At 38.4% G+C, this 17,319-nt stretch overlaps 1 protein-coding gene across 7 annotated transcripts in view; it reads left to right on the top strand.

The window, feature by feature from the left end:
* Positions 1–17,319, top strand: part of Vps8 (VPS8 subunit of CORVET complex) — a 309,569-nt gene that overhangs the window by 211,116 nt on the left and 81,134 nt on the right. For all 7 annotated transcript variants that reach the window (XM_074073616.1, XM_074073619.1, XM_074073618.1 and 4 more), the window contains one exon: positions 3,057–3,103. In XM_074073616.1, the coding sequence (XP_073929717.1) occupies positions 3,057–3,103 (47 nt within the window). The remainder of the gene's footprint in view (positions 1–3,056; positions 3,104–17,319) is intronic.

The raw sequence follows: 17,319 nt of genomic DNA, 5'->3' as shown, positions 1-17,319 counted from the left end.
GTCATTGTGACCTCACTCTATAGCACCGTGTACTAAGCCCTGAGAACACAGGTAGTAATATAATCTTTCCTTTAAATTTTCCTAGGAACAGAGGAGCATTTACATTACTACAGTATAATGTTATAAGAGCTACACTAGAGATTTATAAAAGTTCTACAGGGGTCAGGTGCCGGTGGCTCACACCTGTAATCCTAGCTGCTTGGGAAGCTGAAATCAAGAGGATTGTGGCTCAAGGCTAGCTCAAGCAAAAAGTTAGCAAGACCCCATAGCTGGACGCAGTGGTGTGTGCCTTTTATCCCAAGCTACATGGGAGGCTACAACTGGAAGGATTACAGTTTCATGCCAGCCTGGGCAAAAAAAGTTTGCAAGACCCCATCTCAATGGAAAAAACCTGGGCGTAGTGAGGCACACCTATCATTCCAGCTATGGTGTGATGCCTAAAATAGGAGGATTGTGGAGTAGGCCATCCTGGGCAAAAAGTGAGACCCTCGCTCCAAAATAACAGAGCAAAAAGGGTGGAAATGTCATTCATGTGGTAGAGCACCTGCCTAGCAAGTACAAAACCCTGAGTTCAAACCCCAGTAATACCAAAGCAAAAACGTTACAGGAACAGGAGAAGAGAGTGATGGACTGTGAGAAAGTCAGACAGAAATTCCCAGAGGTACATGAACTGCATCTTGAGTGATAACAGTTTTCCAAAGTGGAAAAGGCTTTCTACATAAATGGCCTTGAGTGTGTGAAAACTTAAAGACATGGAGCAGCTTGTGTATTCAGAGAATGGTCAGGTCATTATGAAGCATGATATACCAGGAATGATGGTGATGTAGCTTTAGATTAAGCTAGAAGAGTTCATTTGGAAGAGAAATGTTAAAATCATAGAACCTAGAAAATATAGGTTGGGACCTGATATTATATGCAGTGTAAGTACTATACTTGTCTTCTATGTATTGGAGAAATACTAAAGTGTTTTAAGCAAAGGATGACATTAGATCCACTGTTTAAAAAGTTTACTCTGGCTAGCAGTGTGGCAAATGGACTGGCAAAGAGGGCAACTGGAGCAGAGAGACCACCTTAAAAGGCAAAAGGTCTAGGCAAAGGATAGACCAGTGGTAGACCAAAGTCAGTGGTAGAGGAGAGGACAGATTTCAGATATATTTGTGAAAGTTAAATGTATAAAACTTGGAAATTAGATGAATATGATGGGAAAATTTAAAGATGATTCCCAGATATTAGGCTTGGTTATCTAGCATTAGGTTCACTAACTCAAGAAAAAAAAAAAACTCATCCATGAATTCAATAAATATTTGTGCTGTGAGATCAAAAACCTTAAGTGCTGGGGATAACATAGGAAAACACAAATGTAGTCCCTGATCCAAAGGAAGGAGACAGGAGCCAAAAGAATGTTAAAGAGTAGTTTGACTGGAAAGATGATAGATAGAACTCTGCTCAGGATACTGAGGAACTGTGTGGAAGGACACCAAATCCAGGCTAGTGGGAGATTAGGAGGACATGTCTGCTCATACCACTCCCAATCCCCAGGGCTTCTCTCCCCTATAAAAGTCAGAAGTTCCAACAAAACAAAACAAAAAGCCTCTCTAGTGCCAGGCATGGTAGACACACCCATAATCCCAGTACTTGGGAAGCAGAGGCAGGAGGATCATGACATTCATGGCCACCCTGGGCTACATAACAATACCCTGTCTCAACACAAAGTAAAAATGAAAAATAAAAATAAAGACTAAGATTCAAAAACAAAAATAAAGCCCACAGTTCTGATAAATCTCACCTGGTGTGATGGTGCTATTGTCATTGTCTTTTAAAAAGTAAGATTACCAACTGCAGGATTTTTTCCCTTGTAGTCTGTAAGGATAGTAAGAGGCCTAGTAATGAACGTGCCATTCATCCATCAGACAAATATATAGAAACTGAAGTGTAATGAAGTGTTGAGTCTTTTAAAGAAACTATTTGATCACAGAGCTTTATTGATTGTACAGGAATCCCACACAGGTCTTATCAAGTGCCTTTACTTTTGGTGGTAAGCAGTGTGCCTCTGACTAATAGTTTTCAGAGTTCTTGAAATGAACACACACACATACTTCTTTTTTATGGTCCTAAGGATGATTGAACCCAGGGACTTATACATGGTAGGCAATTACGCTACCACTGAGCTACATCCCATAACTACTATATATAGAGAGATAGATAGATAGCCATAAATATATAAATTTAAAGATATATTTGTGGCTGCCATATATATATGGTATTAATTCTTTTCAGTTTGGAAATCCCCTGCTTTTTACTGATGACATTTGAGTGTGTCAGAAAAATTAAAAAGCTAATTGTTTTTATTGAAGTTTCCTCAAAACCTAGAAATATTATTTGTATTTATGTGACCATAAGATTATTTTGGGGTTTTTTAAATCTTCACTACTATTCTGTGCCAAAGGCAAGAAAATTCTGCTTTCCACACACTCTCATAAGGAAACTGGATATTAAGAGGATAAGTTACTTACACAGTCAGTGTCTGAAACAGACGCAGATTTTTTTGACATAGCGATTGTAACACATTGCAGTTTAATGCCATCTCATCTGTAGTTGATTATATTGCAGAGAAGATGAGCTTGATTTGGTGGCTATTGTTCATTTGGGCCTGAAATCCTCACCTACCTAGATTAACTGTCTCACAGCAGGCCCCTGTCACCAGGAGGACAGGTGAGGCAGTTTGAAACCTATCAGTGCTGTCAGAACCCACTGTTATCAGAGCAGTTCAAAGCACCTGCCACTTGAGGTCCTTCTTCTAGAAACAGTTCAAAATTTGTCTCAATAGGAGTCTTTTTTTGCATTAACAAAGTGTGTTCCTTCTACACTCAAAAGTGAATTAGAAGTATTGAGAGGATATAAAGGAAGGCCAGGTGCTTCTTTATCATTCCCTAGATCTGTACAGAGGCCTCAGGGAAACAGACATATGGGTGCATTTTAAAGGACTATCTCGTAGTTCTTTACCATGGCATAATTTGTTTTAATATTTAATTGTACATTTTTGTTTTCCTATTCAGAACCAGGTCTTGCTTTTCAAGTTTTTGAGGAGTCTTCTTGACCCAAGGTATGTTAATAAACTAGTTTCTTATAATACATAGGTAAGAAATGAAAAGAAATAAATTAAGATTAAGATAGTGGTCCATATTATCAAATAGTAAAATTAGCTCTTAATTTTTAATATTAAAAGAAGTAATCATTGCATAGATAAAACTGTCCATGATCTGAAAATAGGTATATTGAGATAATACTTTTGTTTTCATTTGATCAGGAGCAGAGACAGTGAGTTCTCACTTATGTAAACAAAATTATGAAGTCTTATCATAAGGCTGTGTTTTAGGAAGGATTTGATGATGGTGTAACTTTCCCTTTCTATCCTAGCTTCACTCTGCATATTCCTTATTCCATAGATGGATAGCTCTACTTTTTAAAGTAAACCCCTAGTTTGCAGCCCACTTCTAAATTGATTACTTTTTTACCTCACAGAATATGTTTAGATTTGACTATTTCATGGTGGTGTAGGAAGGAAAGTTTAAATGTGTTTTTTCATCTGCTACTGTAAACCTTATTAAATAAAAACAAACCCCTGGAGATGATGAAATTAGTCATGAATTTATAAGTAGAACAACTTTGCTGGTGAGATCTTCAAGTTTTACTGTGACTAAATACAGTCATTGGGAAACCCCAGCAGCACAGCAACTAAGAGATAGCATAGATAAATGGGACCTCATAAAACTAAAAAGCTTCTGTTCATCAAAAGAAATGGCCTCTAAACTGAAGAGAACACCCACAGAGTGGGAGAAAATATTTGCCAACTATACATCAGACAAAGGACTGATAACCAGAATATACAGGGAACTTAAAAAACTAAATTCTCCCAAAACTAATGAACCAATAAAGAAATGGGCATGTGAACTAAACACAACTTTCTCAAAAGAAGAAATTCAAATGGCCAGAAAACACATGAAAAAATGCTCACCATCTCTAGCAATAAAGGAAATGCAAATTAAAACCACACTAAGATTCCACCTCACCCCTGTTAGAATAGCCATCATCAGCAACACCACCAACAACAGGTGTTGGCGAGGATGCGGGGAAAAAGGAACCCTCTTACACTGTTGGTGGGAATGTAGACTAGTACAACCACTCTGGAAAAAAATTTGGAGGCTACTTAAAAAGCTGGACATCGATCTACCATTTGATCCAGCAATACCACTCTTGGGGATATACCCAAAAGACTGTTACTCCAGAGGCACCTGCACATCCATGTTTATTGCAGCACTATTCACAATAGCCAAGTTATGGAAACAGCCAAGATGCCCCACCACTGACGAATGGATTAAGAAAATGTGGTATCTATACACAATGGAATTTTATGCAGCCATGAAGAAGAACGAAATGTTATCATTCGCTGGTAAATGGATGGAATTGGAGAACATCATTCTGAGTGAGGTTAGCCTGGCTCAAAAAACCAAAAATCGTATGTTCTCCCTCATATGTGGACATTAGATCAAGGGCAAACACAACAAGGGGATTGGACTATGAGCACATGATAAAAGCGAGAGCACACAAGGGAGGGGTGAGGATAGGTAAGACACCTAAAAAACTAGCTAGCATTTGTTGCCCTTAACGCAGAGAAACTAAAGCAGATACCTTAAAGCAACTGAGGCCAACAGGAAAAGGGGACCAGGAACTAGAGAAAAGGTTAGATCAAAAAGAATTAACCTAGAAGGTAACACCCACGCACAGGAAATCAATGTGAGTCAATGCCCTGTATAGCTATCCTTATCTCAACCAGCAAAACCCCTTGTTCCTTCCTATTATTGCTTATACTCTCTCTACAACAAAATTAGAGATACGGGCAAAATAGTTTCTGCTGGGTATTGAGGGGAGGGAGCAGGAGGGGGCGGAGTGGGTGGTAAGGGAGGGAGTGGGGGCAGGGGGGAGAAATGACCCAAGCCTTGTATGCACATATGAATAATAAAAGAAAAATGAAAAAATAAATAAATAAATAAATAAATACAGTCATTGGGAGTTAAGTGTAATGATATTTAACATCCTCTAAGTCTGTAACTCTTGACCAGAAGTAAGCATCAAAATCACCAGATGCCTGGGCCTAAGCCCACGCAACTGATGCTGGGGATATTTTAATGCCCTCCTAGAGTTACCCACTAACTTACCTAATCTTATGTGTAGTATCCCAGAATGACATAGCCTTCATATCAGACATTTTTAACTTTCGATTTCATTACAGTGTACATGGGCATTGAAAACAGCTACTTACGAATTTTGCATACAGGATCCATTTTATTTATTCCAGTGTCCTGTGCTTCTTTTAAATACCAAAATACCAGTGATCATGTTGATCATAGTAATTTTTTTTGAAGCTTAGCCACTTGAGCCACTCTCTTCTTAAAAGTAATTTAATTTTAATCAAGTCCTTTTCTCCAGCCATCCTTCCTGGAGAGACCCGAGTCAGGAGGACAAAATAAGCTCACCTTTGAACCTGGCATATTCTCAAGTGCAAGAAAGTGTGGATGATGATAGTGACCAAGTATTACCTTTTTTGGTAGTACTAGGGATTGAACCTAGGACCTCAGACTCACTCTACCACTTGAGCCATGATCTGGCCCTTTTGTTTTTATTTTGTTTTTATGGTAGAGTCTTGGTAACTATGGCTAGCATGGCCTCAAACCTCCATCTGCTTGCCTTCACCTCCAAGGCACTGGGATTACAAGTATGAACCATCATACCTGGCTCAAATATTACTTCTTTTAAATAAAATAATATTGATGCTAGGTAAATGTAAATATTGGTGGTGTTGCTATCACTACTTAGCTTCATAGTAATAAAAATAGCAAATCACAGGAGAATCAGATGTTAGAAAGGCTCGCTCAATTATTACCTATTCCTAGATTTGAGAGATGCTAATTAGGTAAGAGCCTTTGAGAATAGTATAGGGCTGGATGAGTGCTCAAGTGTTAAGGCACCTGCCTAGCAAGCGTGAGACCTTGAATTCAAACCCCCAGTACTAGAAAAAAAAAGTGTAATGTGAAAGTTGAGGCTAAGGAAAGTTGAGCTCAGTGGTAGAATACTAGCCTAGCATGCATGAAGCTTTGGATTCAATCCCCAACACCACAAAAAAGAGACAAAAAAAAGAGTATGTGAAAGTTTTGTTCACTAGCAAACCACAAATAATTTTACATTTACTTGAGAAACAGGCTTATTTTATTTGGTTGATTTGAGTGTGGAGAGGTGTTGTTTTATTTTGTAGTACTGGGGCTTGAACTCAGGGCCTCCACCTTGAGCCACTCCACCAGCCCTTTTTTGTGAAGGGTTTTTCGAGAGCGTGTCTCGTGAACTATTTGCCCAGGCTGGCTTTGAACCACGATCCTCCCGATCTCTGCCTCCTGAGTAGCTAGGATTACAGGCGTGAGCCACCAGTGTCCAGCTGTTTTAGGTTGTTTATTGCTTTTTGTTTTTTGACAGTCCCGGGGTTTGCACTCAGGGCCTCATATGTGCTAGGCAGGCGCTCTACCACTTCAGCCACTCCTCCATCAACAGGTTTATTTTATATCCTTAAACCAATCCTAACTTAGGGTAATGACTCTAACTTGACACATCGTCCTTTCCTGCAATATCAGTTCATCTTGCAAGGTCATTGCTGACCTACTGCAGAGAGAAGTAGTGTACCCTCCCTGAGAAAACAACATGACCTAGAATGACCTCACCATGACAGCAGCCAAATCTCCAGCTTTACTTTTGCCTAACAGAAATTAAAAGCATTGAATTAACTGGGTTGATACTTCATCTTCCTCTTTAAAAAGAGCTCACTTTTATGTTGATCCATCTCCAAGATGTCAAGGGTTTCCTGTCCTGCTTTTTGAGAGTATCAATTCCTGAAGTCATCATACTTTATCCTGTTACTTTATGTCCTATATAGCATCAACTCAGATTACACTTTAAATTTATTTTTGAATTTGATGTTTGGCATTTCAATCACTTTTATATAAAAAGTATTTTAAATGATAGTATCTCAGTCTAACCTGTAAAAGCCTTTTCAGCCCATAATGTAAACATGTAATATGAGTAATACATTGAATTCTGGATTGAGGAAGAGAAACAAGGTTAAGAAGTTGGAGTGCAGAGGGAATATGAAATGAGGAAGTTTTCCCTATCTTGCTTTTGAAGATGTTCTTAGAGGAAGTTGCTATAGTGCCCTTTGAACTTACCTTTCCCAGCTCTTCCCCCTTCTCTCCAGGGATGCAGGCTGAACATACTTATCCAGGCTCCCCAGTTCACAATCATACTCAGAGAGTATTCTTCATAGATTCTAAAGATCCAGACTACCTCCCTCCATGCCCTAGTCAGAATTCTTTGTAATTGCTTTGTCAATTTCTATATTGTGTGGCACTTTTACAGTAAGAAGATACAAGCAACAAATGAATACAATGAAACATATATATGAAAAAAATACTTTTCCTAATACCAGTTGACCTCAGGGTGAGAAAAAAGCTGGTAGTGTGGACTGGTTGATATTAGTCTCTGAATAAATGACTTACTGCCACATTTTAGTCTTCTTAAATGACTTCTGTAGGGGTAAAGATAAATTTCCCTTCTGCTTTCTAAAGGTTCACTGGAATAAACTCACAAAGATTAATTAAGAGAAAAGGCAAGAAAATTTATTAACATGCAAAAGGGGAAAAAAATCACAGGAATGTGATTACTCATGAGCTCAACACTGTTTTCTATAGGGGAAGGGGAACGTGAATGTAGAAAATTTTTAGGAAAACAATATGTGATTTTTAGGGGTACCTAATGTGCTTGGAGAATATACAATGGCCAGGAAACTAGACAGTTTATAAAGGATTCACCATAGCACCGAAATAGAGGACAATGTTGTATAACAAAAGCCTGTCCCAGTGGGACACCTCAGTCCTTTCTTCTGAGACATGAGCTTAGCTAATACAGGCTCAGGAAAGGGCCCAGAGGAGATTGTTTTCTTTTTTTATTTTAATTTTTATTTTATTCATATGTGCATACAATGTTTGGGTCATTTCTCCCCCCTTCCCCCCGCCCCCTCCTACACCCCCACCCCTAGCTCCCTCCCGTACCCCCTCCTTCCCCCTTGCTACCAGGCAGAAACTATTCTTTTTTTTTTTTTTCATTTTTCTTTTATTATTCATATGTGCATACAAGGCTTGGTTCATTTCTCCCCCCTGCCCCCACCCCCTCCCTTACCACCCACTCCGCCCCCTCCCTCTCCCCCCACCTCAATACCCAGCAGAAACTATTTTGCCCTTATTTCTAATTTTGTTGTAGAAAGAGTATAAGCAATAATAGGAAGGAACAAGATTTTTGCTGGTTGAGATAAGGATAGCTATACAGGGTATTGACTCACATTGATTTCCTGTGCGTGGGTGTTACCTTCTAGGTTAATTCTTTTTGATCTAACCTTTTCTCTAGTACCTGTTCCCCTTTTCTTATTGGCCTCAGTTGCTTTTAAGGTATCAGGCAGAAACTATTCTGCCCTTATCTCTAGTTTTGTTGAAGAGAGAGTATAAGCAATAATAGGAAGGAACAAGGGTTTTTGCTAGTTGAGATAAGAATAGCTATACAGGGAGTTAACTCACATTAATTTCCTATGCATGTGTGTTATCTTCTAAGTTAATTCTTCTCAAACTAACCTTTTCTTTAGTTCCTGGTCCTCTTCTCCTATTGGCCTCACTTGCTTTACAGTATCTGCCTTAGTTTCTCTGCATTAAGGGCAACAAATGCTAACTAATTTTTTAGGTGTCTTACCTATCCTCATACCTCCCTTGTGTGCTCTCGCTTTACCATGTGATCAAAGTCCAATCCCCTTGTTGTGTTTGCCCTTGATCTAATGTCCACATATGAGGGAGAACATACGATTTTTGGTCTTTTGGGCCAGGCTAACCTCACTCAGAATGATGTTCTCCAATTCCATCCATTTACCTGCGAATGATAAAATTTCGTTCTTCTTCATGGCTGCATAAAATTCCATTGTGTATGAGTACATTTTCTTAATCCATTCATCAGTGGTGGGGCATCTTGGCTGTTTCCATAACTTGGCTATTGAGAATAGTGCTGCAATAAACACGGTGCCTCAGAAGTAACCTATGTCACATTCTTTTGGGTATATCCCTAAGAGTGGTATTGCTGGATCATATGGTAGATCAATGTTTAGCTTTTTAAGTAGCCTCCAGATTTTTTTCCAGAGTGGTTGTACTAGTTTACATTCCCACCAGCAGTGTAAGAGGGTTCCTTTTTCCCCAGCATCCTCGCCAACACCTGTTATTAGTGGTGTTGCTAATGATGGCTATTCTAATGGGTGAGGTGGAATCTTAGTGTGGTTTTAATTTGCATTTCCTTTATTGCTAGAGATGGTGAGCATTTTTTCATGTGTTTTTTGGCCATTTGAATTTCTTCTTTTGAGAAAGTTCTGTTTAGTTCACTTGCCCATTTCTTTATTGGTTCATTAATTTTGGGAGAATTTAGTTTTTTAAGTTCCCTATATATTCTGGTCTTCAGTCCTTTGTCTGATGTGTAGCTGGCAAATATTTTCTCCCACTCTGTGGGTGTTCTCTTCAGTTTAGAGACCATTTCTTTTGTTGAGCGAAGCTTTTTAGTTTTATGAAGTCCCATTTATCTATGCTCTCTCTTAGTTGCTATGCTGCTGGGGTTTCATTGAGAAAGTTCTTACCTATACCTACTAACTCCAGAGTATTTCCTACTCTTTCCTGTATCAACTTTAGAGTTTGGGGTCTGATATTAAGATCCTTGATCCATTTTGAGTTAATATTGGTATAGGGTGATATACATGGATCTAGTTTCAGTTTTTTGCAGACTGCTAACCAGTTTTCCCAGCAGTTTTTGTTGAAGAGACTGTCTTTTCTCCGTGTATTTTTAGCGCCTTTGTCAAAGGCAATCAATACTCAGTCAAAAGAACAATGCTGGAGGTATCACGATACCTGACTTCAAACTATATTACAAAGCAATAACAATAAAAACAGCATGGTACTGGCACAAAAACAGACATGAAGACCAGTGGAACAGAATAGAGGACCCAGATATGAAGCCACACAACTATAACCAACTTGTCTTTGAGATTGTTTTCTCTTTAGTGGGGACAGGGAGTTAGGCAGGTGAGGGAATGTTGCAGAAGGCCTCTCCTGCCCTGAGGGGGACACTGAAAGTGGGAGGGACCCGGTTTGTAAGGGGAACTCTGGGGCTCTCAGCACATCAGAGCACCTTTGAGTTATCTTTTGGGTCTAACACTGTACTTGTTGACTAACCCAAGGTAAGGATTAGAGTCTTTTTAGGTACTGGGAAAACTGAAGTAAAGAACTGAGAAAATATGGAAAAAAGAAGTAGAGACAAAAACTCAAAAATAGGTGGACTGGCCCAGCCACGCAGCTTTCATTGGCAGCCAACTTTAGACTATTTTTGCTTGTGTTTCTTCCCTTTCTGTTCTTAAGCAATAGATTTGGGGTTATTTTCCTAAGCTCCAGGTTTTTTTCCCCTATGAAACGCCTGTACTAGCATTCTGTAGAGCAGGGAAATGAAGAAAACAGTTATTTTGAGAGGAGGACTGCTTGTTTGTAGGTGTCACATCAGAATGTTGCTTTTTTTGATCTTGCCCCAAAGCCTGAGTTAATAGGATCTTGTTCCTATATATACTGCATAAGCATATTTGATTTAACATTTACATGTTAAATGTAAAAAAAGCTATTTTTGAGGGGGGAGCTTTTAATTTTGTTAATAGCATTTTTAAAGGAACAAATCATGTACTTGAATTTTTATATATATTTCTCCCTTTACCCAATTTCTTTAAGTTGGCTTTGTTACATAATAGTTTCATGAGTAGGATTAATTGACCTACAAAGACATTGGTGGCATCTGTACATGACAAGATTAGATAGTTTGGGGGGAGCTAGGTTAATCCTCCAGAAACAAATTACTTGCCTGAATTGAGGCCACCAGCTTGGGAGAGAAAGGATTTGCATCCTCTTCCTATTCTCTCCTTTGGGCAGCTGCTGCACAGAGACCCTGCCCCCTCTCTCTGTGTGCTCCTGCTGGCCACCAGTTCCCACAGGAGTTCTGATGTATTCATGTCCAGATACAGGCCCTTGGTGCAGCTGGCATGCTCAAAGGATAATACAAAAGAACAGTGATTATTATTGTGAGGCCATGAGCTGTGTGACAAATAAAGAGAATGTGCAAGTATATTTATATTCAAAATATTTTCCTCAGTGTCATTTTCCTAGTAATGTCGATTGGTCTTTGTTAACAATGTCCTGAAAGCCTGTGAAATATATAAGACTTTTCCTGTGGAAAAATACTACATAGAACGACACATTGTGTTTTTTTGACTTAAAGTAAAAATTGAATATTGCTAACAAAATTAATAACTTTTCCAAGAAGCAAAATATAGATTATGGAAATGGCTGTACATTGCTTTATAGTTGAATCTGTCAGAATTTCTATGCATATTTTTGAAGGGGCCATTTTAAGATATTGATACCCAGTGTCAAAACAGCACATTTCCAAATTAAGATAAAAAGTAGAGCATAATAAATGTTCATGAACTTAGACACAGAAAGATACAGTCCTCTTCAGTGAGTGATGTCGTGGTCAAGGCAATTGTGAGCTCAGTTAGGCTTGCCTCCTGGTGTCAGATCTTTGGTTAGTATTTTGCTAGCAGCCCTGACAGTATCTCCTAATCTCTTTCTCTCTAGATAGACAGATAGGTAGGTAGGTAGGTAGATAGATAGCTAGATAGAATGCCTACATGCATTCATTTCTTTGTCTCTTTATTTAGTAGTTATTTGTAGTGAGATTGCCATTTATATTTTTTCCAACCCAAACCTGCTCCCTGTCCTTTATTTTCTCTCTTAGCAAATGGCTTCATCCACGCATTTATTTCATTTGGCAATTTCTGAGTAGCTACAGCCTACCAAGCATAGTGAGTGGCGTGAAGATAAACTGGTAAGACAGGGCCCTGCCTTCAGAGAACTTGTACTCTACTGTTGGGAACAGACTGGCAAGCAGGCAGTTCTAGTGTAAGTGTCCTCAATAAAATCCTGAGAGTGATGACCAGATTTCACTTTCTTTAACCCACTGCCACTCCACCTTCTCACCCACACCATTCAGAACCAGTCAGTCATCAGCATCTACAAAGCCAGGCATGGAGGTGCACACATGTAGTGTCAGCTACTTGGGAGGCTGAGGTGGGACAATCATTTGAGCCCAGGAGATGGAGACCAGCCTGAGCAACTTAGTGAAATGTCATCTCAAAACAAATAAACAAAAATCTGCAAACCTAACCTCTTTATATCTTTTTTTTTGGTGGCACACAAGTTTGAACTCAGAACCTCATGCTTGCTAGGGAGGTACTCTACCACTTGAGCCAGTCCACCATCCCTGTTTTGTGTTAGGTATTTTTAAGATAGGGTCTCACAAACTGTTTGCCACAGCTCGCTTCAAACTGCGATCCTCCTCATCTCTGTGTCCTGAGTAGCTAGTACTACAAGGATGAGCCACTGGCACCTGGCCTCTTTGTATCACTTACATGTGATACCCTATTGTTTATACCCTCACTGTCCTGGCCGAGGCACTCAGTATCTCTCCTCTGGTTATTTTAGCTGGTTTCCCAACAAGAAGCAAGTAATGATAATGTTTGCATACTCAAAGTTCCGTCAGTTCCCATTGTCCTAAGTGAAGTCCAAACTCTTCTAGATGTTCAGGCCCTTCTTGATCTGACTCGAGCCTGTCTGCCCTGCTTCACTGGCTTCCTCCTTCCATTTCCCTTTTCTCCTTTGTTCTCAGCAGCACTGAGGTATTTGCTCATATGATACACCACCCATTGCCATTCCCCCCTTGTATACCTGTTCTTCCCTCTTAATCTACTTTTTCTTGAGAACAATTTATCTATATGTAATTAAAAGCTATAATGTAGTCCATATGCTTTGATTCCATTTTGGAAAATGTATTTTAAGAAAATACTCTGAAATTAAAAACTGATTAATACTAAAATATTCATATTAGCATTTATAATAGAAAAAGCTATTTTTAAAAAGGAGATAGGGAAGATGGCCAAGTAAACACGAACAGGATTTAAGCTTAATTTAATACTAAATTGGCAAACATGATGATGTGACTATAAAAACAATACTAAACTGGAAGCTATAACATTTACTAACATGCAGACATACCATCTGTATGTGATTGAATAGCATAAAAAAATTAGAGATGTAAATAGCTTAATGTTTACTGTGTTCTTTGCTCCCATAAATTTGCTTAAGTTAATAATAAAAGTGAGAGCAGATCTCAGTCCTTTGGAAGGGTTTGCTGTTTGCTTTTCAAAATCTGATACAATGAAAACTGGCATGTGAGTGCCACATATTAAGTTTCAAAAACTTTGCTTTATTTTTATTTAAAGAACTCTATCCAAATACTACATTTCTGTATTTTACAGAAGGACACATTTTAAGGTACACTGTGACATTTGCAATTCTATTGTTTCTATATATATATATATATATATATATATATATATATATATATATATGTATTTCTACATATATATATATATATATATATATATATATATATATATGTTATTGTTTTCTATTCTTTGCCCTTGCTCTTTGTTTCTTTTTTTGTCTTCCCCTCATTTTGTGCCTTCCCTGGTTTTAATTGGGTGTTTTAGGTAAATCCAGTTTTTCTTTTCTTAGACTATCAATTATACTTCCTTTCTTAAGTGACTGCCCTTTAGTTAGCAACATATATTTATAACTAATCTAGGTCCAATTATAAATAACATGTAGCACTTAATTGGTAGTACAAGTACCTCATAATAGTGTATCCCCAATTCTTCCCTCCCTTTCCTTATTACTGTCATTCATTTCACTTATCTATAAGCTATAATTACTGAGTACATTGTTACTATTACTCTTTTAAGCAATCTGTTACATAATAGGTCAGTTAAGAATAATAAAAATAAGGTTTTATTTTAACCTTTATTTAGTCCTCCTCTATTGTTCTTCTATTCTTCATGTAGATTCAAGTTTCTGACTTATATGTAACTTTCCTTCTTTCTGAAGAACTTCTTTCAACATTTGTTATAAGGCAGGTGTGCCAGCAGCACATTCCTTTTATTTTCCTTTGTCTGAAAAAGGATTTCTCCTTTAACTTTTGAGAGAGAACTTTGCTGGATAAGTTGATGTTTTTTCCTTTCAGCACTTTCCTTTCTCACTGTACTGTTCTCTTCCTTGCATAGTTTTTGGAAAGAAATCTGATGTAATTTTTAATCCTTGCTCCTCTCTAGGTAATATATCCTCCTCATTCCTCACCAGCTTCTCCAAGATTTTCTTTGTCCTTTTTCTGCAGTTGGAATGTCGTATACCTAGGTGTAGCCTTTTTTGATATTTATTCTGCCTGGTATTCTTTGAGCGTCTTGGATCTGTGGTTTGCTATCTATCATTAATTTTAGAAAATTATTTCATTATTTCAAATATTTCTTTTCCTTCTGATACTCCCAATACGTATATTTACACCTTTTGTGATTGTCCCTCAGTTCTTGGATGTTATAGTCCCTCATTTTCATCCGTTTTGTTTTCTTTTGTTTTGTTTTTTTTCCACAGTTCAGTTTTGGAAGTTTCTGTTGAAATTTCTTTAAACTCACTGTTTTTTTTTTTTCTTCACCTGTGTCCAGGTAGTCGATAAGGCTATCAAAGGCATTCATCATTTCTATGGTTTTTTTCCCCCTAGCATTTTCTTTTAGGTCTGAGATAGGTATTTCCATTGTGTTCTCCTGTTATTCTCTAGGAGCCCTATTGATGTGGTAGTAGGTTGTGGAAGCAGGGAAAGTGCTATACAGTCCTATAATTAACTTTCACTATGTTACAGAGTTTGTAGCCCTAGATGTTTCCTAAACAGTGCTTCTCAGCCCTCTCACCCTTACCCCCTCAAGTGAGACAGGAAGGCTAGAGTTGGCTATTTCACTTCCCCAGATAAGTTAAGCTCTGGTAAAACCCCAGTTAGGCTATATTAAAATAGTTTACCTGGAGGTCAGTTGTATTAGTTTCACAGAGTTACCTTAACAAACACCATAAACTGGGTGAGTTAAACAACAGAAATTCATTGTCTCACAGTTCTGGATGCTGTAAGTACAAAATCAAGTTGTTGGCAGTGTTGTTTCCTACTGAGGGCTGTAAAGATTTGTTCTGTGCCTCTCTGGTTTCCAGTGGATTGCTGCAATCTGGCATTTCTGGGCTTAGAAGCATTGCACTGATTCCAGCTGTCACATGGTGCCCTCCTTGTGCATATGTCAGTGTCCAGATTTTCCCTTCTTGCAGGAAGACATGGGTCATGGATTAGAGGCCCACCCTACTCCAGTGTGACCTTATCCTAACTTAACTGCTTACATGTGCAAAGACTGTCTTTCTAAATAATGTCACAATCTGAGGCACTGTGGCTCATACTTCATCATATAGATTAAAGGGACATGATTCAGCCCATCACAGAAGGCCTTGTTGAGAAGAACAGAATGCCTGGATGTATTTCAGAATGGCTACTTCTCCCCTTGCCCTAATGGAAACGTGAGGGGATTTTTCTCTGATCTTCACAGAAAGAACCCAGTGGGCTTCCTGGAGATAAATTCCAAAAGTGTAGGAACTTTCCTAAGATCAGAGTCCTTTGGAATTTTTAACTGTCAAACTTATCACAATGAACCTCCAGCAACTTGTTAGAATTTTAAGTTTTTCTACTTTAATCTGTCTCCAGCAGCTGCAGTATCTACTCCTGTGCTTCTGCTCCAGTAAGCTATAATTCTCTGTATTCCCCTTTCATTTCTTCAATTCTTAGATGGAACTAAGAAGAGTAGTTGACTTTTCTGTTTGTCCATCATTTTCCTCATTGTGAGTATGTGATGATTTCCAGGCCACTTCCATGCCAGAATCAGAGACCAAGTCTTCATTCTGTGTATGTGCTGTTTTTATGTGGCCATTGTAATAGAGATACAGTAGTCTGGCCCTGTATCAGTTCCAAAATCATTTCTGGAAACTGTTTGAAGAATATCTCTGTGGGGGTCATAGAATTGCCTCTCATCTATCTCTTCCATTTTCATCTGTCATTTGTGGGAGACAATGGCATTAGGTTTCCCACCAGAACTTGGAAGTGCACCAGTTTTAGTATTATGCTGAGATGCATCTTTCTAGTCTTTCTTCAGATTGGGCCAGACAACCTTGCTGTTAAGATGACTAGCAGATTTTAGTGATAAGGAGAGCTTTGCATAAGGAAGAATATACATGATGAAGATATCGTAAAATTGTTACTGTCTTACCTAATCATAGCACTTGGAATAATTGTTTTAGCTATCTTATGGGTGTTTCAGTATTGGGGTTTTTTGTTTGTTTTTTGGGGGGGTTTTTTTGGTGCTGGAGGTCAAACCCTGAGCTACACCCCTAGATTGCCTTTATGAATTTTTAACTGAAGTCTGTGCAGCACTGGAATGATCTGTACTTGGCATGGTTATAGAGCTGAATGTTTCTTTTGGTTTCTAGAATCATTAGGCTCTTACTTCTGTTACCTTATAAAGCCTAATCTTCCTGTCTGTGCAGGAGAACAATCAAAACAAGACATTCTTTTTCATGAATATCAGAGAAATAACAATTTTTTTTTTAAGATTTGAGGGAGTACATTTTGGCACTTGATTAGTCAAACTAGGGAAATTGAAAGTGACCAAATCCCCTAAAGCCAGCTATCTTAGATCTGCTGTTACATCAGCATGGTGTGGCAGTCTCTGTGGTCAGAATGGTGTGCCTGTCTGCTTTGTTCTGTGCCTCATAAATGCTTATAAGAGATTGCAGCTGTTCCTCTCTAAGGGACTCCTGGCAGCTGTGCACAGTGTGCAGGGCCATCATGGACAGCAGGGGACAAACAATGCCACTAGATTCCTTCTTGCCAGAGAACAGGTTCCCATCTAAGCTAATTGTTGTCAAGTTGTAGGCACTATTGTGTTTATTACATTATAATTTCATACAGATTTTATAGGCATTGTCTTTGCTACCAATAATAATCCCATTTAAAGTCTTTTCAGACAGACTGGCATACTCCCATATGTTTTGTTCAGTTGGCTCAGTATTACATTGTGGTATTTCCAACATGGAATGTGTATAGAAAGCTGAAAATTCAGCCTGAAGGCTTTGTGAAGCAGCTTGATTTGAATGAAAGCTGCAGAAAAAAATTAGTTTTCTATAC

This window comes from Castor canadensis, chromosome 5, assembly GCF_047511655.1.
Source record: "Castor canadensis chromosome 5, mCasCan1.hap1v2, whole genome shotgun sequence".
NCBI classification, from domain to species: domain Eukaryota; kingdom Metazoa; phylum Chordata; class Mammalia; order Rodentia; family Castoridae; genus Castor; species Castor canadensis.
Note: the sequence above shows the minus strand (reverse complement) of the source record. Positions and strands in the feature narration are given on the sequence as shown.